This window comes from Vulpes vulpes, chromosome 12, assembly GCF_048418805.1.
Source record: "Vulpes vulpes isolate BD-2025 chromosome 12, VulVul3, whole genome shotgun sequence".
Taxonomy (NCBI): Eukaryota; Metazoa; Chordata; class Mammalia; order Carnivora; family Canidae; genus Vulpes; species Vulpes vulpes.
This window is the reverse complement of record NC_132791.1, coordinates 53,677,224-53,701,767: the sequence shown is the minus strand read 5'-3', so window position 1 is coordinate 53,701,767 and position 24,544 is coordinate 53,677,224. Positions and strand designations below refer to the sequence as shown.

At 38.3% G+C, this 24,544-nt stretch overlaps 2 protein-coding genes across 7 annotated transcripts in view; one reads left to right on the top strand and one right to left on the bottom strand.

Annotated features, from left to right (window-relative positions):
• The window catches only part of RAD50 (RAD50 double strand break repair protein), a 227,824-nt gene that overhangs the window by 125,342 nt on the left and 77,938 nt on the right, over positions 1 to 24,544 (top strand). For 2 of the 6 annotated variants that reach the window (XM_072731777.1, XM_025994939.2), the window contains exon 4: positions 13,855 to 13,938. The exons of 1 other annotated variant lie outside the window; for it this stretch is intronic. Coding sequence is in view for 2 of the 5 variants with exons in the window: in XM_025994938.2 (XP_025850723.1) it covers positions 11,875 to 12,003; positions 13,855 to 13,938 (213 nt within the window). In the remaining 3 variants the exon portion in view is untranslated. Of the gene's footprint in view, positions 1 to 11,247; positions 12,004 to 13,854; positions 13,939 to 24,544 lie in introns of those variants that run through there. 3 more of the 6 variants (XM_025994941.2, XM_025994938.2, XM_072731779.1) reach the window with 3 other exon arrangements.
• Positions 229 to 2,072, bottom strand: IL5 (interleukin 5). The gene is made up of 4 exons (XM_025994943.2): positions 1,820 to 2,072; positions 1,584 to 1,616; positions 591 to 719; positions 229 to 478 (listed from the first exon to the last, which is right to left on the bottom strand). Exons 1-4 carry the CDS (start codon positions 1,961 to 1,963, stop codon positions 380 to 382), a joined length of 405 nt encoding a protein of 134 aa, XP_025850728.1. The 5' UTR covers positions 1,964 to 2,072; the 3' UTR covers positions 229 to 379.

The following is a 24,544-nucleotide window of genomic DNA, read 5'->3' as shown; positions in this document are numbered from 1 at the left end:
GAGCCATTTATTTTTGTTTTATTGGAACATAGCCTAATCTGATATAAATATTAATTATCAAATTCTTAAGCATTTCATAAATAAATATTAAGTTAACAGACATTTTATAGAACGCTGTGTTAAATAAGATTAAAATACATATTTATTTTGCCTGAAGCAAACTGGAGGAAAATACTTCAGTGATGTGATACCTGAAATATATCTCAAATATATTTCATCTGTGTGAAGTGATAAAGTAGTAGGATGCCTGAAATATTTACTTTGTCTCTGAAGCTTAGTTATACTGGCCATTAAGTCCCTACTCTTGGTTGGCCCTCATTCTCATCGCCAAAAAACCATTCTTCTCCAAAATCTTCCACTACAATAAGCCGGTTTGGTCTCAACTTTCCGGTGTCCACTCGGTGTTTATTACGCCAAGAAATACTTGCAGGTAGTCTAGGAACTTTGTCACTCTCCATCTTTCTGCTGCACACCTTTTCTGTGAAAAGAACAGAGGAGATATTGTAGGAAACTGTCAATTCTTGTAAAAAAAAAAAAAAGGCAGAGTCAGACAAATATGCTTAAGTTTTTGCCAAATGTCTTTAACTTACTTTTTGGCGCTCTATGTGTTCTTTTATTAAAGACAAGTTTTGGAATAGTTTATCCACAGCCTCCCCTTGTGCAGTTTGGTTCCTCAATGTGTCTATACCTTGAAAAACTTCTTCAATGCACAGTTGGTGCTAAATGAGGAAGATTTTAAAAAATATAATTCATCAAAACAAGGCATAAAAATTTGGTCCAAAAAGTTACTTTGTTTTGTGGGGTTTACACAAGTTCCCTTCTCCCAAGAGGTTTTTACTTGTGTCTTTTCCACGTGGGAAACCACCTTATACTAAGCTATAATTACCATAAGTAAATGATGTTTATATAATTACTGAGAAGTGTTACAAATGATATAAATGAAATGATTAATGAAAAATAAATGCTTACGAGGTATAATACAACTGCCTTACTGATTTACCTCACCTCAGAATTTCCTCGTATAGTTCTAGCTGGTAATTTTATTCTATTTAGACTAATGATATCACATTTTTAACATTTTAATATGACCATGACATACTCCAGATGTATATGATTCCATTAGAGTTAAAAATCATTTAAAAATGTGGAAGTGACTATTAATATAGGACTTCACTGTATATTTTCATGTTTACTGACCATAATTCTAAAAATATAACCCTAAGTTGCTAGTACTTTCAGAAAAACGTTGAAGTGAGGAAAGCCAACGACAGAGGTGAATGGAGCCTAGGAAGTATCTCTGACCCAATATGGAATTCTTTTGGAAAGAATGCCTGACACGAGGCTCTTTGAGATGGAGAACTGACAACATCAAAAAAGGGCCTGATCCACTTGCTTAATATTAAGTAGATATTGTAGAGCCATTCCTAACACCATTCCTAATATTCATAAGCACATAATTTACATCTGCACACATAAAAACAAAATAGATAAAATTAAATCATCCCAATGTTAACTGATACTTTATAGCTTAAAATATGAAACTGATTCATGTAATCATTTTATCAAATCATAATTTAACTTACATTTTTATTTTCAGGAGTAGGAATCATCAGGTTCTGAAAAAGAAAGGAAACAACATTCATTTTTAATGTATTGTAAGGTTCATAACTTTTAATATAATTCTTCTGAGTAACATGGTTACCCATTATATATTACTAACACTCATTACTTCATTATTGATAACGGATCTTTAAAAACTAGCCACCACCACCAATTACCCATGTATTTTAAAGACTGTAGGAATCAAAAAGAAAATTACCCCATCGCCTATCAGCCGAGTTCGATGAGTGGAGAGCAGTGTCAAGGTCTCTGCCACAAGTCTATTCATGGGATTTTCTACAGCAAAGGCAGAAACATAGGCAGCCCCAAGAGCTAGCAAACTCAAATTCAGAAGCATTCTCATAGCTCTGAAATGTTCAGTGTTTGCCTTGGGCAAAGAAAGTGCATAGTACAAGATTGCATCCTCAACCAATTTATTCTCTATCTTTGAGGAAATGAATAATTTCTAACAATCAGATAGAGAATGCCCAATAATGGCATATCGTAATATGAAATGTTTCCAATGCTTTGTATCTTAAAAAATAATTTTGCCTTTATCTTTTAATAATAATAAAAATCCCTATTTTCCCCCCTTTAAAAACATTTTCTATTACAAAGAAAATCTTTGGGTTGATACATCATTACCTCACATTTGCATTTCTTAAAATCAGAAGACTGAATTTCCTCTTAAAAGATGTGTGTAAAAAGGAGAAGTATGATGCATTAAATTTTATACCAGAATGTATAAATATTGGGAATATCTTTTTTTCAGGTTGACTAACTTCTATCACTATTGTTGCTAGACTGATCTTTCTTAAGAGGAATGTAAAATACAGGTGGAGAGATGGTGATTAGAGATCATCAAAACTTAGCAGGGCCAAGTTCACCAGAGACTAGGTTAGGACCCTTCCTGTTGCCAGTGACCCCAAATCTAATCCAGACTGTTTGAAGTCAAACAGGGAATTGTTAGATCATACAACCAAATGGTCCAGGAGAGAGGCTCCTTGGTGATTCTTCCTTGGCTCCCTTGTCAGGCAGCTCTCCCACTGTGGTCCCAAGATGATGTCAGATCTCCTGGATCTATATGTATCCTGTTTCTGAGCAGCAGGAGAAGGCAAATTGTGCTATTCTGATTGCTCAATCAAAAGTCCTGGAATTTGGTGATCCCTGGGTGGCTCAGCGGTTTAGCGCCTGTCTTTGGCCCAGGGCGCGATCCTGGAGTCCCGGGATCGAGTCCCATGTCGGGCTCCCGGCATGGAGCCTGCTTCTCCCTCCTCCTGTCTCTCTCTCTCTCTCTCTCTCTCTCTCTCTCTCTCTCTCTCTATGTCTATCATAAATAAGTAAATAAGTAAATCTTTAAAAAAAAGTCCTGGAATTCCCCTTCCTTCTGACAAAGGACCACATGTTCACCCTTGAACATGTTGCCAGGGGTGTGGGATATATGGATTGGTTCTCCCTGTAGCTGGAAATAGGCTTTACCCCCACTCAAGTTGCTAGCTGACTGTGCAAATCAATGGAATACAAAGGTGTAATACAACAAGGCGGTAAGGCTACAGTGAACTGCAGCATATGTGACCTGTCTAAAGGTGGCAGATGCTATTCAGCTTCCACTGATTGTTTCCATGTTCCACTGATTGTTCCACTCCAACACCCTTGGACTTCTGTAGCTGAATCATCCAATTTTTTATAGAAGTCAGAAACCCCGATTATTATATATAACCTATTGATTTTTAAATGCTGGCAATTCATATTTTTAAAAACTATATAGTGTACCGTTGTGCAGCCTCTGATTTACAGTACAAGGTCAAGTTGGAGGGCTAGTTACCGAAAAATGCCTTCTATTCAAAATAATATTTCTCCTAAAATATTTTGTTATGGTAAAATACACATAAAATTTAACTTCTTAATCACTTTAAGTGTATAGTTCGGTAGTGTTAAGTACACTTACAATGTTGTACAATCCATCTCCAGAACTCCTTTCATCTTGCAAAATTGAAACTCTACATCTGTTTAATGGATGTTGCCAGCCCCTGGCAACCATGCTTCTACTTTGTATCTCTATAAATGTGACTCGTCTAGGCAACATATAAATGGAATCATATGGCATTTGTCTTTTGGTGACTGACTTATTTCACTTAAGATATCTTCAAGATTCATCCACATTGTAGCATTTGATAATTTCCTTCCTTTTTAGGGCAGAGCAATACTCCACTGTATGAATATACCACATTTTGTTTATTCATTTACCTGTCAATGGACATTTGGGTTGCTTCCATCTTTTGTCTATTATGAACAATGCTACTATGAACATAAATTATGTTGCTTGTCATAATTTTTGAACTTTTGCTCTGTGAAACTGATCTCCCAAACCTGACTTTAAACTCTCTAATAGCAAAGACTATAAAATAATATTTGAAAGAACTTTATTAATGTAAAACTGCATACAAAAGTTAATTATTTTAATCTACTGTGCAGGAGGGAACTCCAAGTAATTTTTGTTGATATTCCACTCTCACAAAAGGTTTGCATCATCCTCCTAAAGTAAGGAATACATTTTAAAGAATACGATATGGGAAAGAGATTGTAAGAGGAACTTTGCAGTGGAGAAATCTGGCAAACCTCAGCCAGGTGACCAACATCAACATCAATAGTGATAAGTCACATTAGTAGCAACTAGTCTTAATATAATGTGATGAGAATGGCATTTTATCTCTGTGGTATTCCCCGCCAACCCGATAGCCTCTATCTAACCATGAGAAAAACATTATACATATCCAAATACCCCAGAGGGACAGAATAGCCAGGCAACACTCCTTAAAACCGTCAAAGTCATCAAAAAGAAGCAATGTCTGAGAAGCTGTCACAACCCAGAGGAGTCCAAGCATGGTGACTAAATGTAATGTGGTATCCTGGGTGAAATCCAGGAACAGGAAAAGGATGGTAGATAAAACTAAGGAGATTCCAAAAAACAGTGGAGCCTAGTAATGTGCCAATTGTTGGTTCCACAGTTGTGACAAATGTAATATATAGTAATATAAACGATAGAGAAAATTGGGTGCCGGGTACACAGTAACTCTCTATAACATTGTTGCGACTTCTGCAACTCTAAAACTATTTGAAATAAAAGCTTATTAAACAAAACATTGCAAGTTGAAAGAAGTTAATGATTGTTTTTACTATTATTATTATTAAAAAAGACTGCATTCTGTAGATGTCATGCACTTCGGGACCTTTTATTTTTTTTTAAGAATTTATTTATTCATGAGAGACACAGAGAGAGAGAGAGAGAGAGAGAGAGAGAGAGAGGCAGAGACACAGGCTGAAGGACAGGCGCTAAACCCCTGAGCCACCCAAGCGTCCCACTTCAGGACCTTTTTACTAGACTGAGCTCCTTGAGTAGAAAGATTTTATTTAATTGACCTTTTTGTCTTCAAGGACTGGCCTATTATTGTAGGCATTCAATGTTTGTTGAAAAAAATAACTGAATGAATACGCAGTCATGTTGTGTTAGCTGAACAAATTAATATGAATACTGTGGAAACTCAAGGAGTCTATTCCCTGAGGCTGGGAGCATGAAGTAATTTTAAAAAAATCTTTGGCACACTCCTGGAAAAAAAGATAAAGCAAAACTTTAAGGCTCAGCTGTAGAGACCAAGTCAGTGTGAACTACCTGGCATTTTTTAAAAACCCACATTATTTTAGGAGAATAGAAAATTAGCAATCAGTACTTGGAATTTTTAAGAATTACTAGTAATTATGCAAAAGGATTTTGAATAGTGTTGAAAAGTTGTATTCATGGGTAACATCCAAACTTTTGCCCAAAAACCTTTATCTCTATTAGTGGCTTCCAAATTGGCAACATGTTTTTAAAAAACTGATAACTGTGTTTTTTTACTAACTGTGTAGTCATTTAAAGTCAAATGACTTTTCTATGAACTGATTCTAATCAATCGACTGGGCATGATGCCACAAATTTTTTGTGGTGACTAAAGGTAAAATGATAGCATCTCTTTTTTTTTTTTTACCCTATTTTAACCTCCATGCTTTCAATATCTTTAAAATAATTCTTTTTATTGAATAAATAACATTACAGGAAGAGAAACACAGAACTTCCTCCCCTCGGCATGGCAACTGAGTTTTTTTATGACTTCTTCCAATCTTTATTAATGCATGGATAACTTCATAGACTTGTAATCAATGAGTATGTGCAGCTTGTGTTTATCTTTTTTGCTTATTAATACCTCTCTTTCATGTATCTACTTATTATTTTCTTTTCTTTAAATTTTTATTTATTTATGATAGTCACAGAGAGAGAGAGAGAGAGAGGCAGAGACATAGGCAGAGGGAGAAGCAGGCTCCATGCACTGGGAGCCCAACGTGGGATTTGATCCCGGGTCTCCAGGATCGCGCCCTGGGCCAAAGGCAGGCGCTAAACCACTGCGCCACCCAGGGATCCCTACTTATTATTTTCAAGGTTATCTGCTATTAGATGAAATTGTATCTCTTGTTTACTTCACTGATTGGATTGTTTCTAGTCTTTCACAACTATAAATAATGCTACTAGAAAGCTCTTTGCATAATTTAAAAAAATATTTCCTTATGCTAAGAAACTTGTGTGAACATTTTTACAGCTCTTGTTACATTTTACCAGATCACCCCTCTGAAAATATTAAATGGACATAAAATAAATCCCTTGCATTTTTAGTGTTTTACAACTTACAAAGCACTTGCACAAATATAACTGTTTAATCATGGTTATCAGCACTGTGGGATAGATTTCTTTCCTTGAAGGTTCTTTAGCACTAGGGTTAAACAGTTTTGCTGATGTGATAAGTGAAATGACCTCCCATGAAAGGTGTGATGCAAGAAGCCGTGGTTATCAAAGAGACTGACAAATATGTGGTAAACCTAAATAAATTAATGCTGGTCAAAAAATAACTTACTTAGGGGATTTCAAGACAATGAGGAACAAAAATGATAATGTGGAAGACACAATGATCAAAGTTGGTATATATTACTGTTGTTGTACTGTTTAAAAGTTTCCTCAAGGTATTAACTTTAGATTTCAAAATAGGCATATGAAAAATTTAAGAAGAACCACTAAAAGAACAGGAATAGAATGTACAACTTCCAAATCAGTAGAATACAACAAGGGCATAAAAAAAGTTTAGTCAATCCAGAAACCAGGAAGGGAGAAAAAGAAGCAAAGAAAAGCACCGAAAGAGATATGAGAAATACATCCAAATTTATCATGAATCATGGTAATTGAAAAGATTAAACTCACCTATTAAAAGGTAGACACTATGAAACTATACCCAAAATCATCTGTCAGCTATTTTCAAGAGATATACTTCATGCAAAATGACATTAGAAGATGGAAAATCAAGGGATAGAAAGATATACTAGATAAACACTAATCAAAAGAAAGCTAATGTATCAACATCAATACCAGAAAAAGAATGTGTCAGAAAGTACTACAAAGAAAAAGAGATTCACTAGTAAGTATAAAATAGTAACTCATAGAAGTTTTTTCATTTCATTAATTATGATATAAGAAAAATAAAACATTTTCCAGTAATAGTTTACTGAGAAATAGGAATTGGATTGGTTTGCTCTTTCAGTTTTTTTTATTTTAGGGATTAATCATTTTTATCGAAATTCATTTCTACCCCCTTCCTTTAGTTTGTTCTCTTAGTCTTATAGTTTCCTATAAAACTGTTAACAAAGTTGAATTTTTTGTAATAGAATCTGGCTACTTTATCTTGTAAATTCTTTTCTTCAGCTTGCTGTTTTCTCCTTAAGTATTTTAAAGTAAATTACAGAAAAGCATGATGCTCCATTATCAACACTTCATATATATCTCAAAAAAGAATCATTTTCTTACACAGCAAGATAATGTTGCATCAAATATAATGAAATTAACAATGATAATTTTCTAGCATGTAATTTCTGGACTGCATTCAAATTTCCCTATGTATCCCCCAAATTCCCTTCACATTTCTATGCACAAACAAGAATCCACCCCAGGACCATGTGTTGCATTTTTTTTTTAAGTCTTTTAGGGGCAGCTCAGGTCATGATCTCAGGGGTGTGAGTTTGAGCCCCACGTTGGACTCTGTGCTCTCAGTGCAGTCTGCTTAGTACTCTCTCTCACTCTCCCTCGGCTGCCCCTCTCTCTCCCTTTCTCTCTAAAAGAAATATTTTTTAAATAAATATTTTCTAAAAACTCTTTTAAAATCTGCAGCAGTCCTTCTTTTAATGACACTGACCTGAGAACCTGGACCAGTGTCTTATAACACACCCTTCCTTCCAGATTTGTCTTTTCTGTCCTTGTGGAGTTAGTAACCTAATCCTAATGCCTGAGGCTAAGTGTAAAAGTGTGATTAGATCAGGTTCAAGTTGGGTAGCCTGGGTGGCTCAGCGATTTAGCGCCACCTTTGGCCCAGGGTGTGATTCTGGAGACCTGGAATCAAGTCTCGGGTCGGGCTCCCTGCATGGAGCCTGCTTCTCCCTCTGCCTCTCATGAATAAATAAAGTATTTTTTTAAAAAAGATTAGATTCAAGTTAATTTTTTAAAACCAAACTGCAGGGATCCCTGGGTGGCGCAGCGGTTTGGCGCCTGCCTTTGGCCCAGGGCGCGATCCGAAAGACCCTGGATCGAATCCCACGTCGGGCTCCCCGTGCATGGAGCCTGCTTCTTCCTCTGCCTGTGTCTCTGCCTCTCTCTCTCTCTCTCTCTCTGTGACTATCATAAATAAATAAAAATTAAAAAAAAAAAACCAAACTGCATAGACTGCATAGGAGATATTTGGTACTTCATGCTAAGATCACAGTAGAAGCATATAGTCAAGGGTATTGTCATAGGTCGTATGGCAACACGTGGTAGCTACACTTTCGGTGAGCCTAGCATACTGTATAAATTTGTTGAATCAATATATTGTACACGTGAAACTAATGTGCATGGTGAGTCAGCTACATTTGAAAAAAAATCACAGCAGGAGACATATAAAAAGACTGGTTGTCTCAATCATTGCTATTTTTTTTTAATTTTTATTTATTTATGATAGTCACAGAGAGAGAGAGAGGGAGAGGCAGAGACATAGGCAGAGGGAGAAGCAGGCTCCATGCACCGGGAGCCTGATGTGGGATTCGATCCTGGGTCTCCAGGATCGCGCCCTGGGCCAAAGGCAGGCGCCAAACCGCTGCGCCACCCAGGGATCCCTCATTGCTAATTTCTTATGTTGAGTCATAAAATTCTTTTTCTTTTAAAAGATTTTATTTATTCATGAGAGACACAGAGAGAGGCAGAGACATAGGCAGAGGGAGAAGAAGGCTCCCCGTAAGGAGTCCAAGGTGGTGCTTGATCCCAGATCCCAGGATCACACCCTGAGCCAAAAGCAGACGCTCAGGCATCACAAAAATTCTCATTTAAAAGTGTGGGTCGGGGGCAGCCCGGGTGGTTCAGCGGTTTAGCGCCGCCTTCAGCCCAGGCGTGATCCTGGAGTCACGGGATCGAGTCCCACATCGGGCTCCCTGCGTGGAGCCTGCTTCTCCCTCTGCCTGTGTTTCTGCCTCTCTCTCTCTCTGTGTCTCTCATGAATAAATAAAATCTTAAAAAAAATTTTTTTTAAGTGTGGGTCGGGACACCTGGGCGGCTCAGTGGTTGAGCGTCTGCCTTGGCTCAGGGTGTGATGCTGGAGTCCTGGGATCAAGTCCCACATCCGGCTCCCTTCATGGAGCCTGCTTCTCCCTCTGCCTGTGTCTCTGCCTCTCTGTGTGTGTCTCTCATGAATAAATACAATCTTTAAAAAAAAAAAAAGTGTGGGTAAGGGGCATCTGGGTGGCTGAGTGGTTGAGCATCTGGCTTTGGCTCAAGTCGTGGTCCTGGGGTCCTGAGATCCTGGGATTGAGTCCAGCATCAGGCTCCCTACAGGGAGCCTGCCTCTCCTTCTGCCTATGTCTCTGCCTCTCTGTGTCTCTTATGAATAAATTCTTTTTTAAAAATAAAAGTGTGTATAATTGCATTTTTGGGCTTTACTCTTATTGCTGCCAGAAAAATATAGATCTTCATCCACCTGAAACTTAGAGTGGTAATTTGTAGATACAGATTTGCTTTTTTCTTCCTATTGATATCCAAGTCTCTAAGCAATGCAAATGGTGGGCAGAAAAAAAATGGCCTTGCTGGTTATACAACTATTTACATTTGTCAAAAGTCATGGAACTGTACTCTGTAAAAGGGAGACATTTACTGTATGTAAATAATATTTAAATAAACTGACTTTTAAAATGGGCTCTTATCTTTTCTCATTTTTAAAATTACATTTAGCTTGTTACATAAAGCATTACTGTATAATTTCAATCTGCTGTGTTCCATTAGTTACTTAAAATATATGATTTTTGATGCTTTCTTGTTTCTTTCTTGGTACATCAAGAGAGTACTCATTGGCTTTCCTCACTTGCATCCTTTGACTTGAATTTTTTAGTTTATGTATTAAGTCCTGCAGATGACTGTGATTTTAAGTGGAGAGCATTTTCTACATTTTTCTGGATCAATAATCGAAAGTTTTTGCTTTGATTTTTATGTCTTCCACTACTGTTTTGTAATAGCTGCATTTTTTCTATAGGTTCTTGCATGTGATAGCCGTCTGTAAATTGGGTTCCAAAAAGCAATATTCAGTCATTTTTTTTGTTCCCCTTATTTTACTTAAAATTTTTTACTATATAAAATGGTGGACATATGTAATACATACAACTTGTTGACTTCCGAGGTAAATATACACCAGTGAAACCATCACTACAGTCAATGCCATTGGTTTATCCATTACTTGAAAAATTTCCTCCCACTTTCCTTATTTTTAATTTTTTTGTGATAAGAACACTTATCAACTGGGACGCCTGGGTGGCTCAATGGTTGAGCCTCTGCCTTTGGCTCAGGACCTGATCCTGCCATCCCAGCATGGAGTCCTGCATGGGGCTCCTGGCAGGGGGCCTGCTTCTCCCTCTGCCTGTGTCTCTCATGAATAAATAAATAAAATCTTAAAAAAAAAAAAGACCAAAAGTTTGAGAACTGCTGTTGTAGATCCAAAGCAAAATGCTGTTATAAAACTATAAAATATTTGCAAATACGATGTGAAGGAAATCCATTCCTCTAAGTACCACTCTAAGAAGAGACACCTTTAAGAGACTGAGTTATGCAAGATGAATTATGAAGCATCGTGTACCATAATGCCTGTAGTTAACCATACTATAGTGTATAACAATACTATATCATATACTTAAAAATTTGCTAAGATCTTGCGATTTTTTTTTTAATTATTCATTCATGAGAAACACACACAGAGAGGCAGAGACACCGGCAGAGGGAGAAGCAGGCTCCATGCAGGGAGCCTGATGCGGGACTCGATCTCAGCACCCGGATTCCGACCTGAGCCAAAGGCAGACGCTCAACCGCTGAGCCACCCAGGCGTCCCTCAAACCTTTGGTCTTAAACTCTTAAAAATTATTAAGGATCCCAAAGAGGTTTGATGTGAGTTATAACTGTCAATATTTACTCAATTGAAAATTAAAATTGAGATTCTTTTTTTAAGCACAAGAAATACACAAGCACGCATCCTATTAGCCATCAGTGCGATGGCGTCACCATACGTCAGATGCGTACATTAGCGAAACAAACCGAACAGGGTCAGAAGATAGTTTTGACATTAGCCGACACCGCACTCCCTTCCATTCCAGGGGTTCCAGAATCGTACTCTGATAACCGCCGTTTGTCACAAAGGTTCGCCGTCCTCACAGGTAGCGCTCATTAAGGCCGCCCGGCAGCGTTGAGCACCGCGCGGCCACCGGCACACCCTCCGGGCCCGAACCGTTCCCGGAAGCCAGAGCTGCGCGCGCACCGCGAGCCTCGGACTTCCCGGCGTGCCCCGGGCTTGCCGCGTAAATGCACGCCTGTCGTGGCGTCGCACGTGACCCGCGGGCCGGCCGCGGCGGGAATCCGTGAGTGCTCCCTTGTGCGGGGTCCCGGGGGTCTGTGTTTTGCGTCTATGCGGGCACCCCCGGCCCGGCCCCCGCCCCCTCTCTCGCCCGTCAGGCGGGAAGGAAGCCGGTGTGGGAGGAAGCGTTCCAGCCAGAGCCTTCGCTCCTCCCTGGAGCCTCCCAGTTCGGAGACTCGCAAGTCCCCACGGCCCGGCTCGTCCTGCTCCGGCTTCACCCCTAAGTCTCCGGGCTCGCCTCTAAGTCCCGAGGTCCCCCCGTGTTGAGAAAAGAACCATTGCAAACATGTCCCGGATCGAAAAGATGAGCATTTTGGGCGTGCGGAGTTTTGGAATAGAGGACAAAGATAAGCAAATTATCACTTTTTTCAGCCCCCTCACAATTTTGGTTGGACCCAACGGGGCGGGGAAGACGGTAAGTTCTCAGTAGCCGCCTTCAGTTTACTGTCCGCCACATCTTGCGAAATCTAGAGGGTAAAATGTCTGGGGAGCCCGACAGTAATAAGGATGAAAGGCGAGGCGTCCTTATGGCTCAGCTCTTGGGGCCCCAGGAAGTGTGTGGGCCTGCGGGTGGCGCCCCGGGCCCTGGGCGTGGCCCGGTGTGGACCGCGGGCCTCGGCGCCCCTTGGAGGGGACCAGTCCCAGCCTCGTGAGGGTGTCCGGGCTTGTTGGGAGGACAAGGTTTACAGCGAGTTTTCATTCCTGCATGAAGTTGTAGTCTGCATTGATTTTTTTTTTTTTTTTTAAATACACTTTCCTTGCTCCCAAAACATAGCATTCATTTCCTGGCAGTTGTCCCATTATAGGAATTTCTTAAGAAGTTATAATATACGATGGGCATAGGAGAACTTCGTAGACGAGTTTCTGAGTATGCCGACTGTGTAAGCATAATAAATGGGAAAATAAATGACTTAAAGTGAAACTGATGCTGTGGGGCCTACTTACATTGTATAACTGTTGTTAGGATGCTCTTACCCAGTCAGAATAGGAAATTGGAGCACAGCTTACTGATTTGGCTTTTTGAGGACCAGGGAATATTTAGAAATTTGAGTTGGACCCCGGAGTGGCATGCAGGTACTAGAAAAGTATAGCCAAGAGGCTGTCTGCTCTTTAAGGGTGGCTTGAGAAAAAGCAGGGCGTTGTCTGTATAACAGAGAAGACTAAACGTAGCAAAAAACATAGAGAAAGAGGTTTGGAGTTGAGCATTGAATGCCAGTCTTTTATCTACTTTTGCTTGTGTGGAAAAGTTACTTATTGTGTACATAGGATTGTATTAAGTGCATAGTGTTTATAAATACTCTGCCTCCAAATACATATAATCTATTTCACCTTTTGTTAGGCTCTGTGATTGGGCAAGGGTGACCCAGAGGCATAGCGCTTTAGTTTTCTCATAAAATGGAGTTAAAAGAGTTTTCTACAACCTAAGACTAATGTGAAAATTAAGTGGTTAATGTATGTAAAGGTGGGTGGTGAGTAAAAATACAAGGCACATAGTAAGGCCTGTGTAACTATTAGCCATTTTCTAAAAATTTACTTTAAAAAATTTTGGCTTTATTGGAGTGTGATTGATATATAAAATTTTAAGATATTTAAAGGATATATTAGGGTGACTTAATATGCCATACATACTGGCATATGTATGGAAATACATAGGATCCCTCCTCTCCAGTTAACACATCTATTACCTCTTTTTCTTCTCTTTCTTTTTTTGGAAGAATATTTACATTTTTTTTTTACCATCAGCAAATTTCATTTATATAATATGGTGTTATCAACTATGGTAACCATATTTTACATTAGCTATTGTTACTAGTTTAAAGGATTTTAATTGGAAATAGAAGATTTTAACAGTAACTTTTTATTTTACTATATCTTTTTAATTAGCTTTTCTTTTTTTTTTTTTTTTTTTTAATTTTTATTTATTTATGATAGTCACAGAGAGATAGAGAGAGGCAGAGACACAGGCAGAGGGAGAAGCAGGCCCCATGCACCGGGAGCCCGACGTGGGATTCGATCCCGGGTCTCCAGGATCGCGCCCTGGGCCAAAGGCAGGCGCCAAACCGCGGCGCCACCCAGGGATCCCTTAATTAGCTTTTCAATGCAGTTATTCTTTAACACCTAATCATATCTATATTACAAGTTTCATAATATCAAATTTTTTCTGACATATCTCTTATAGTCTGTGGTTAATGTTTTTATAACGAATTAACATTTTATGATAAACTTCTATGATTCTCAAAGCTAATATAAATTTCTATTTTTTTAGACCATCATTGAATGTCTAAAATATGTTTGTACTGGCGATTTTCCTCCTGGAACCAAAGGAAATACATTTGTTCATGATCCCAAGGTAATGGTGCTAGTGAACTTCAGTATTTTTATGGTTATAAAATGATAAGACTTATTGTAGAAAACCTGGCAAAAAATATAGAGATATGAAAGTCCACACAGTCTTAGGACCCAGTGACAACCACTGTTAACATTTTCATGTATTTTATTCTGTATATACAGTCTTACATAGCTAAAGTCATACCCTAATTTTGTATCCTGATATTCTTTCCCCACTTAACATTATCATAAGGTCCCATGTCATTAAAGAATAAATTAAATTCTTAACCTAAGTATTTGGCATATTGGTGCTGCTTTTTATTCTTTATACTTTTTGTATGTCTGAAATATTTTCTATCTAAAATATGTAGCCTATTATGAACATTTTTTTAAAAGATTTTATGTATTTATTCATAAGAGACAGAGAGAGGCAGAGACACAGACAGAGGGAGAATCAGGCTCTCTGCAGGGAGCCTGATGCGGGACCCTATTTCAGGAACCCGGGATCATGAGCTGAGCCGAAGGCAGATGCTCAACCACTGAGCCACCCAGGCACCCCATATTATGAACATATTAAATAGTTGCATAATTTTCTTACATTTAGATTGCTTTTGGTTTTCCATTAAAATGTGCCATAATTTAAAATCTTTGTGTACGAATCTTTGAATTATAGTGTTTATACTATTACTAAGTGTAAAGGACATAGAATTTTCTATAGTACGTATTTTGGCTTATAGGTTTCTCTTGTTTTATATGTATGTTGGGTTCATTTGCCTCCCTCTGTTACCTGCCAGTCCCCCTTAATAGTTCATTGTATATTTCTCCCAGACCTTTTTTTGATATTTATAAAAACACATTTGTGGATATAAATACACTGAAACATAAATATTTCAAAACACCAGTAGCACTTTATACTACTGTGTGAGTCAAATTTTTAGTAACATACTGTGCATTTATTAATATATATACATGCTTTTATTTAATTGGTCTTAATAAAATTAATTACTAATCCACTGAGTTTATATTCTATAGTTTATTCAGTTGACCCTCTGTTGATGTTCATTTAAGGTGTTGCCACTTTAATGTGACTAAAGGTAACTGTAATTATTAAAGTATTTATAACCTTTTCTCTGAGATAGTAAAATCACTTAGTACACTGAATGAGCCCTCTCTGCAGTGACTATTTCGCACCTCTCTCCTTAAATCTGCAATTTCTCCTCAGTCAACGATCTTGCCTTGTAATTTATTGAAAAATTGGGAGGAATCAGATAAAAAGTACCTCATTTTCCACATTTTCCAATCTTCAGATCTTCCAAAATACCCTTCACCTGTATTGGTACTATGTTTTCTCTTGCATTAAGGGTAAATTGTTTACTGTTTTTTTTTTTTTTTTAAGATTTATTTATTTATTCATGATAGACATAGAGAGGCAGAGACACAGGAGGAGGGAGAAGCAGGCTCCATGCCGGGAGCCCGACGCGGGACTCGATCCGAGGACTCCAGGATCGCGCCCTGGGCCAAAGGCAGGCGCTAAACCGCGGAGCCACCCAGGGATCCCCTGTTTATTGTTTTCTCTAAAAGTCAACCGATTCTTGGAGGCTGGATCCAATCAATCCCTTTTGACAATGGAAGCATTTTTCTTTTTAGTTATTGTTCTTGCATCTGCGTTAGCATTTTCTCTCTCTCTCTCTCTCTCTTTTTTTAAAGATTTTATTTATTCATGAGAGAGAGAGAGAGAGAGAAAGGCAGAGGGAGAAGCAGGCTCCACTCAGGGAGCTCAATGTGGGACTTGATCCTGGGTCTCCAGGATCATGCCCCGGGCCAAAGGCAGGTGCTAAACCACTGAGCAACCCAGGGATCCCCAACATTTTCTCTCTCTTTATAGGATCATGCATATGACCATGCTCTGGTAGCTAAAATCTACAAACAAGAAACTCTCTCTTTACTCCAGATCATCCTCTGGCTACTACTTCTATTCAAATTTATAGCTCAGTTCACTAGAGTTGTATGTACTCATCATCTTCACTTTATTGCTTCCCATTTTGTCTCCAGCCTGCTCTGGTCAGATTTTCTTCTTTTTCCTCTCACTAAAATTGCTGTTACAAGGCTGCTGACAGTCTTCATATTGCCAGATCAAGTTGTCATTTTGTAATTCTCAGTAACTTCTCAGAAGATTTTATATAGCTTTTTATTCCCTTTTTAACATTGCTCTTGGGTTCCATGGTGCCATTATCTTATACCTTCTTTTTCACTAACCATATTTTAACCAGAAGCAAATCTTCTCCTTTGCTAAGGCTATTTTTGCCTTACTCTTCTTGGGTGATCTCATTCATCTCATGGCTTTAAGTACTGGTTATGTGCAGATTATTCCTGATTGGTATATTTAGCTCAAACTTCTTTCCTAAACTCTAGATATATATATCCAACTGTTTTGATATTTAATGGGTATCTCTTTAACATGTTCGTAACAGAACTCATGGTTCCCTGTTCCCCTATTCCTTTCCATGTCTAGTCCTGCCTCCATCCTCTCCCAATTTAATAAATGATATCACCATCCATACATTTGCTCATGCCAAAACCTGTGTGTCATGCTTTGATTGATTCCTTCGTCTCTCTCTGTTGCCAGTTCAGAAGCAGTTCTTGGCTAGCCTTCTCAAATATGTCCCTAGATACTTAACCTGGCAAGGAACATACCATGATCATAAGGTGGTTCTCCTAGGGTAAGGCTCATCGATTGGACTAAATATGTCTAGAATTTGCCCCTTTATTCCATCTTCAATGCTCCTTTCCCAGTCCAAGTTACCTTCCTCTTTCCTTTGGGTTACTCTAATAGTCTTCAAATTTGTTTTTCTGCCATCATTCTTGAAGTTCTCTTTTTCCACACAGCAGCCAGAGTTACCTTTTAAATATTTGTTGATTCTAGATGGAATGAGTTGTTCACAATCTGTAGGAGTTAACATTCCAGTTCCTGAAGTAGGCGCATGCTTGATGTGTTCAAGGAATCACAAGGAGGAACAAAATGGCGAGGGGAACCACTGGTAGAAAACTAAATCAGATAGAAAGGACTAGGTTCTGCAAGCCTTAGGGTTCTGTTCTCATTTAAATAGGAATCTTTTGGTAGAAATGACACAGGATAAGGGTATGGTGTGTGTTTTAAAGCAGTCTGGCAGCTGAGAGAAGACTGTAGGTGGTAAGGGTCAACAGAGGGGAGGCCTAGTAAAGGAGATTTTGTGATAATCCACGTGAGATATATCCAGGTGAGATACCACCTTTTGATTAAGGTGGTAATGGTAGAAATGTTGAAAAATGCTTAAGTTGCATTTTAAAAATAGTACCGATAGCTGAGTTAATGATCTGGATAATTCCAACCTTTTTGACTTGAAAAACTGGGTAGTGTTGACATTTATCATAATGAAGAAACTCTGGAAAAGGAAATTTGGGTGGCTCTGGTTTAAATGTGTAAATTTGGGATGTGTGTTAGATATCTAAAATGTCCAGTAGGCAAATAGAAGTAGGTCCAGGGGAGAGTTTCAAGCTAGAAAAAGAAAACTAGGAATCATTGATGGATACAGTTAGTTATATGTAGTTAGCTTGAAAGCCTGATGGGATCAGGTAAGGAGTGAATACAGAGAAGAGATGGAAGATCTTAACCTAAAGCACATTAGCATGTAGAAATAGGGACAAGGAAGAGGCACCAGCAAAAGAGGCTAAAAGAATAAGTGGTAAAGTGGGGAAAACTGGGAGAGTGGGGTCTTGAAAGACAAAAAGATGAAGTGTTAACAAAAAGGGAGACATCAGCTGGGTCAATTATGTTGATAGCCCAAGCCAGGAAGGTTGGGCTCTTGGAGGCCATTGATCATCTTGACAAAACCAGAGGAGATAAGAAAGCAAAACATGGAATTGTTTTATGAGTTTGCTTTGAGTAGAAAGAAGGAATTAGTTGAAAGGTTTGCAGGATCAAGGAGAGTTTTGTTGGCAATTTTTCTTGTTTTGTTGTGTCTTGTTATTTTTGTTGTTCTTCTGGATGTTTCTAAGTTGATTGATGCTCTAGCATCTCTGACAATTTCAGTCTATCACCCATTCCTCCTTCCAAATGCTTGCTTCTTTCTAGAGCTATTTTTCTTAGCTGTCTGCTCATGTCTTCCGTCTAGTTCTTCTGGCCTTGGTTGTCTAGCTTTCCTTACTGCCTGCTTATCAGCTACTATGATTTCCCAGTTTTGAGCTTCCACCCACACTATTTTGTTCATCGGTGCTTCTCCCTTGAGTCACTGACACTTGCTGTTATGGAAGGAATCAGTTTCCTTACCCGAATTGCCCAAATCCCCTCAATTTCCTAACCTGCTATGTTTTTATCATTTCAGTTCCTCTTACATATTCAGCTTCTCTTGTCTTTTCTTTTCCTTTCTTTAATTTCCCCCCCATACCTCATACTGTTTACCATGTCTAAAACACCTGAGTTTTTCAGCTACTTCTCACCAATCTTTCTTAACTGTCTTCAGTTATTTGTCTCTTCTTAGGAACTTTGATTTCCATATTGCTCCATTTGCCTACCTTCCCCCTTTCTCCTTTACTTCTTTCAAACTTTTGACTACCTCAGTCCTTCCCATTCATTCTCTACCTTGTTCGCATCTCAATTGACCTGAACCCTCAGAAGCTCAACTCTCTGTTGTCTCATCAGCTTTGTTTTGCTTCTGGTTGATACTGTAAATTAACCACATGCTTATTTCTGCAGCAGTTTCTTTATCACATGTTGCTCCCATATTTGTGTTTTTAAGCACTATAGAATTTAAGCCATGGATAAATATGGGATAAAGTCTATAAATGGGATAGACCATTTGTAGACTGGTAGAAATGACCCTGGATAGAGGGAAGAAAATGGATGCAGAAGAAGGGATAATTGCAGAGTTAAATTCTTGAGTAGACAAGGATAGGATCCATTGCTTGACTGAAGGAGTTAATAGGAGTATACAGGGGCAGCCCCGGTGGCGCAGCGGTTTGGCGCTGCCTGCAGCCTGGGGTGTGATCCTGGAGACCCAGGATCGAGTCCCGCATCGGGCTCCCTGCATGGAGCCTGCGTCTCCCTCTCCCTCTGCCTGTGTCTCTGCCTCTCTCTATGAATAAAAAAAAAAAAAAAAAAAAGTAGGAGTATACATTGTTTTTCCATTTTAAGAGGATGGCAGACAGAGCATATAATTACATTTGGTGGTAAGAGAATAAATCAGTTGTCTTTGGATTGTTTCTATATTTTCAGTGGAAAAAATAAATGAAATCATTGAGTGTGGGAGAAGGGGTTTATAGAGGCTTGGAAAAAGTATAAGGTAGTTTTTAGCTCAGAGGTAAGGTGAGGGGAGTGTTACAGGGTTGCATGATGGTGTCATTGGGTCACTTGAGGTTTGTGGGTGAAAGTTTGTAAGAAGACCAGTCATCATGGTTATGTTTCTTTTGTCTAGTTCAGTGGCACAGTGGTAAGCACTGAGCAAGTTGGAAAGTTGGATTTCATCAAGCACTGAGTAAATTGGAAAGTAGAATTTAATCCATTGCCTGGTAAATACAGTGAAGACAGTGAGAAGCAAGGAATTGACTATATTCTTAATATATTTACTTATTTGATCAATCTCCGTGTTTGTAATGAATCTCCCATCACTATCAGTAGGGCTCCCAACACCCCATTCCGGACTGATGCTACCCTGTGTGAAGTCCCTCCTCACATTGCTTAGGCTCTAACTCCTCAGGCTGGCCCCCTCACGTGCTTGGTTGCCCATTCTGCTGTGATTTCCCATGCAAGACCACCTCCTCATTCCCCTCAAGTGGACATCTTACCCTGCTCAGTCTTTGATCATCTCTCGTAGGGATGCCCTCTCTAATCTGGATTAGAATTACCCTAGCAAACTTTCCCTCTCATGGATTCCCTCCTTAACATTGTCAGGCTCTGAATTTCCACATTATGTCTTCCTTGTGAGCTGGCTCTTCCCTACTCATGGATGCCCTTGTCACCCTGTTTGAACTCTGACGCCTGTGGACTGTTGAAACCCTTAGGCAGGCTGTCTCCCCCTGTGGACACCCTTCTCAAGCCTACACAGTTATCCTGCTCTAGGCTGAGTTGCCATGTCCCCGCACCTTCAACCAGCATGAACACATACTTTCCTCTACCCCATTTAATGATTTTCCAACTAGAAAGGGAAGGGGTTAAAATATTTTATTGTTTTATTCTTTTGGACAGAAATTGTTCTAAAGTGTAGTATTTATTTTTTTGCCTTAAAAAAAAATCTAAATTGCTCCTTTTGAAGAGACTCTACCTCAGTATGCTTGCCAACAATACTGTGATTAAAATGTTACAAGATACCTTTTGCTTCAGTTCTACTTAATTTGATACTTGCCAGATAGCTAAGTCCTAGAAAGGTAGGTGCCATGGAGAATGAGTGTTTATTTGGCCTGCTGGTAGGGCATGTTGTAAACTAATTAACTCATTTTCTAGTACATAGATGCATAATTCCTTTAACTACTGTAGATTGAGACCTTAGCAACTACTTTCCTTGAGCTAAATGATAGCATCAAGCCCCATGTCTTTCAAAGCTGAATATCAACATCTGGCCATTTCCTCACTGAGATATTTATATCCTAAGAGGCAGCTCTTTTTTCTCCTTTTTTTTTTTTTTTTAAGTTTTATGTTTAGGTATATTTGACACACAGTGTTATATTAGTTTCAGATGAACAACATAGTAATTTCAACAGTTCTATACATTGCACAGTGCTCACCACTATAACTCTAGTTAACATCTGTCTTCATACTAAAATGTTATTGCAGTATTATTGACCTTATTCTCTATGGTGTATTTTTCATCTCTGTGACTTACTTATAAATGGACATTTGTACCTCTTAATCCTCTTGATCTATTTCACCCATTCCCCTACCTGCCTCCCATCTGGCAACTACCAGTTCCCAATATTTATGTCTGTTTCTGATTTTTTATTTGTTTTGTTTTTTAGATTCCAAGTGAAATAATACAATAATTGTCTTTCTCTGACTTATTTCACATCTAATATTCTTTAGATCCATCCGTGTTATTGCAGATGGCGAGATCTCATTCTTTTTTTATGGTTGAGTAATATTCCATTATGTATATACTATACCTTTATCCATTCGTCTATAGATGCACACTTTGGTTGCTTTCATCTCTTGGCTCTTGTAAATAATGTTGCAATAAACAAGGCTAGCATTATTGTCTTTTCAAATTATGTTTTCATTTTGGGGGGATAAATACCCCTTAGTGAAATTACTAGATCATACAGTATTTTTTTTTTTTAAGATTTTATTTATTTACTCATGAGAGACACACACAGAGAGAGAGGCAGAAACAGGCAGAGGGAGAGGCAGGCTCCATGCAGGAAACCTGATGTGGGACTCCAGAGTCACGCCCTAAGCCAAAGGCAGACCTCAACTGCTGAGCCACGCAGGCATCCCTAGTATTCCTATTGTTTTGTATTTAAGGAACCTCCATACCATTTTCCACAATGATTGCACCAGTTTACATTTCTACCAACAGTACACAAGGGTTCGTTTTTCTCCATATCCTCACCAACACATCATTTCTTGTCTTTTTGATACTAGCCTTCGGACTGGAGTGAAGTGATAGCTTATTGTGATTTTGATTTGCATTTCCCTAATGATGAGTAATGCCGAGCATTTTTTCATGTGTCTTTTGGCCATCTGTATGTCTTTGGGAAAATATCTCTCTTTAGTTCCTCTGCCTATTTTTAATCCAATTATTTGGGTTTTTTTGGTGTTGAGTTGTATGAGTTCTTGATATATTTTGAATACTAACCTCTTATCAGATAAATCATTTGGAAGTATTTTCTCCCATTCAGTAGCTTGCTTTTTTGTTTTTGTTTTTTTGATGGTTTACTTGCCTTTACAGAAGTTTTTTATTTTGATATAATCCCATTAATTTATTTTGGCTTTTCTTTCCCTTGCCTGAGGAGATATATTCATAAATATGTTACTAGGGCTGATGTCCACTATGTTTTCTTTTAGTTTTATGGCTTCACGTCTCACCTTTAGGTCTTTAGTGTTTTTTGAGTTTACTTTTGAATATGGTAAAAAGGTGGTCCAGTGTCATAGCAAATGAAATGGTCCAGTTTTCCCAGCACCATTAATTGATGAAACTGTCTTTTCCATATCGTATATTCTTGTCTCCTTTGTTGTAGATTAATTGACCATATAAACATGGGTTTATTTCTGGGCTCTTTATTCTGTTGATCTGTGTGTCTTTTTATGCCAGTACCATCCTGTTTGATTACTGCAGCTTTTTATTTTATTTTATTTTATTTATTTATTTATTTATTTATTTTTACTGCAGCTTTTTAGTATTTCTTGAAATTTTGGATTGTGATCCCGCCAGCTTTGTTCTTTCCAAGATTGCTTTTGCTTTTCAGGGTCTTCTGTGTGTGGTTCTATACAAATTTTAGGATTACTTGTTCTTGTTCTGTGAAAAATGATGTTGGTATTTTGATGGGATTGCATTGAATCTTTAGATTGTTTTGGATAGTATGGGCATTTTAACATTATTCCAATCCATGAACATGGCATATTTTCCCATTTGTTTGTATCATCTTCAATTTCTTTCATCATTATCTTACAGTTTTAAGAGTTACAGATCTTTCACCTTGGTTAAATTTATTCCTGGGTATTCTTTTTGGTGTGATTGTAAAAGGGATTGTTTTCCTAATTTTTCTTTTCACTATTTTGTTATTAATGTATAGAAATGTAGTGGATTTCTGTTTATTAATTTTGAATCCTGCAACTTCTGGGCAGCCAGTCCTCAACTTTCCCTCCTTAACTCCGTCCTTAATGCTAAAGCTCTTATCAGGCTATCTTCCTGTTTCTCCTGGATTACTCCCTACCCCCGCTGTCTTGCCTCCGCCCAGTTTGTTTATCCTGAAGGCAGAGTAATTTGTCTAAGATGCATATCTACTACGTGTGTTTCCCCTGGATTAAACCTCTCAGTGACTTTCTGTTGCCTTAAGTACAAAGCCCTTAACAAATGTTTCAGACGGCTCTTAATTACTGGAGCCGTTTTCTGTCTTTATTCCTCCTTCCCCTACTTCTACACCATACTTTTCTGAAATTACTTAAACTATTCAGTTACTCAGATCTTTTCATCTGTCTAACTCCTGCCCATCTGTCAGTTTAAAACATTCACTTCCTTTAGAAAATCTTCCCAGAACTCTCCCAGGTAGATTAGGAGAGTTCCCTACTTTGTGTTCCCAGAGCATTCTGTTTGTCTCTTAAGACGATGTTTAACACACCTTTTTCTACTCTTCTCTTTAACCTGTTTTCCATACTTCAAAGGAAAAAATGTCCTTCATTTTAAACCAAAACAGCACACAGAAACTACAAGTGCTTAATAAATTTGAGCCTAGTCACTTTTTGAATGATTTGATGAATTAATATCAAAGTTAGACTTAGGCCAAAAACTTATTAAAAGGCCAGCAAAAGGTAGTCTGTGATTCAAACAAAAAAGCAAGATTCAGGACTTGTCTTTGGTTACAGTAGAATAATAAGTATTATGCCTTTGCTTCCAAGATAAACAACTGTAAAACTGGAACGCAAAATTGAAGCAACAGTTTTTAGGTATTGGACAACAGATGCTGCAGGGCTGTGATCTTCAGAAAAGAGAAATACATGATGTGACTGTACGTTCACTCTAGCTTTCTACATGTGGGATTAGAACCCCAAAGAGAAAAACTAGGTAGATGAAACAAAGGTAGAAGTGTGGGTTTGCTGAGGTGGCTGTAAATTGTGGGAAAGATATAGGAGTAGGGTTGCTTTACAGAAATGGGTACCATAAATCTGTGTAAGGGACTGTTGAATCTTTGGCCAGATTCTAAGCTACATATGTCCAGGACAGGATTTAGTGAGGGCTTGCAGAGAACAACTACTAGGGTAGAGGAGTGGGATTGTGAGCTGAATGGATAATCTAGAGGTTATTCACTGCTGGGTGGCATTTGAGTTCTGATATGCTAGAGTAGGGAGGTCTTGTGGAACCCCCCTAGCATTCTTCTGAGACCTCAGAAGGGCCATCCAAACAAATCCTAAAATAAACTTTGACAGAATCAAGATGCGTTTCTGATAAATTAACTGCCTGCTAAAACAAAACCCAACTCTTTTTAAAGGAAGTTGGCACACAGTCTAAACTCTTAAGTGTAGCATCTACAGGGCCTAAGAGTCTAAGATGTAATAAAAAAGAAATTAGTGGATATATGAAGAAGCAAATGTGATCCATAACTGGAAAGAAAACTATACATAGAAACAGATCTGAAGGTGACAGCTTTTGGGATTAGCAGACAAAGATACATAAATTCATCAGTTTAAAGGGAAAGGTGGTTATGTGTATGGAGAACTATCAGTAGAGAAATAAAAGTAAAAATGACCCAAGGAGTTTGACACATAAGATAGCATAAACATACTTACATTATATATTATATTCAAACTGCTGAAAACCAAAGATAAAAAGAAAATTTTAGCAGACTGAGGATAAAGTAAAACATTATGCAGAGGAGAAAAATAATGATGACAGACTTCTCATCAAAAACCGTCCAGGCCAGAGTTAAGTGATAACTTCAAAGTG

Coding starts and splice junctions, on each gene's coding strand:
- IL5 (XM_025994943.2), bottom strand. CDS start 1,963: ATGAGAATGCTTCTGAATTTGAGTTTGCTAGCTCTTGGGGCTGCCTAT. Junction 720..1,583: donor CTACTCCTGAAAATAAAAAT/GTAAGTTAAATT, acceptor TTCCTCATTTAG/CACCAACTGTGCATTGAAGA. Junction 479..590: donor AACACATAGAGCGCCAAAAA/GTAAGTTAAAGA, acceptor TTCTTTTCACAG/AAAAGGTGTGCAGCAGAAAG.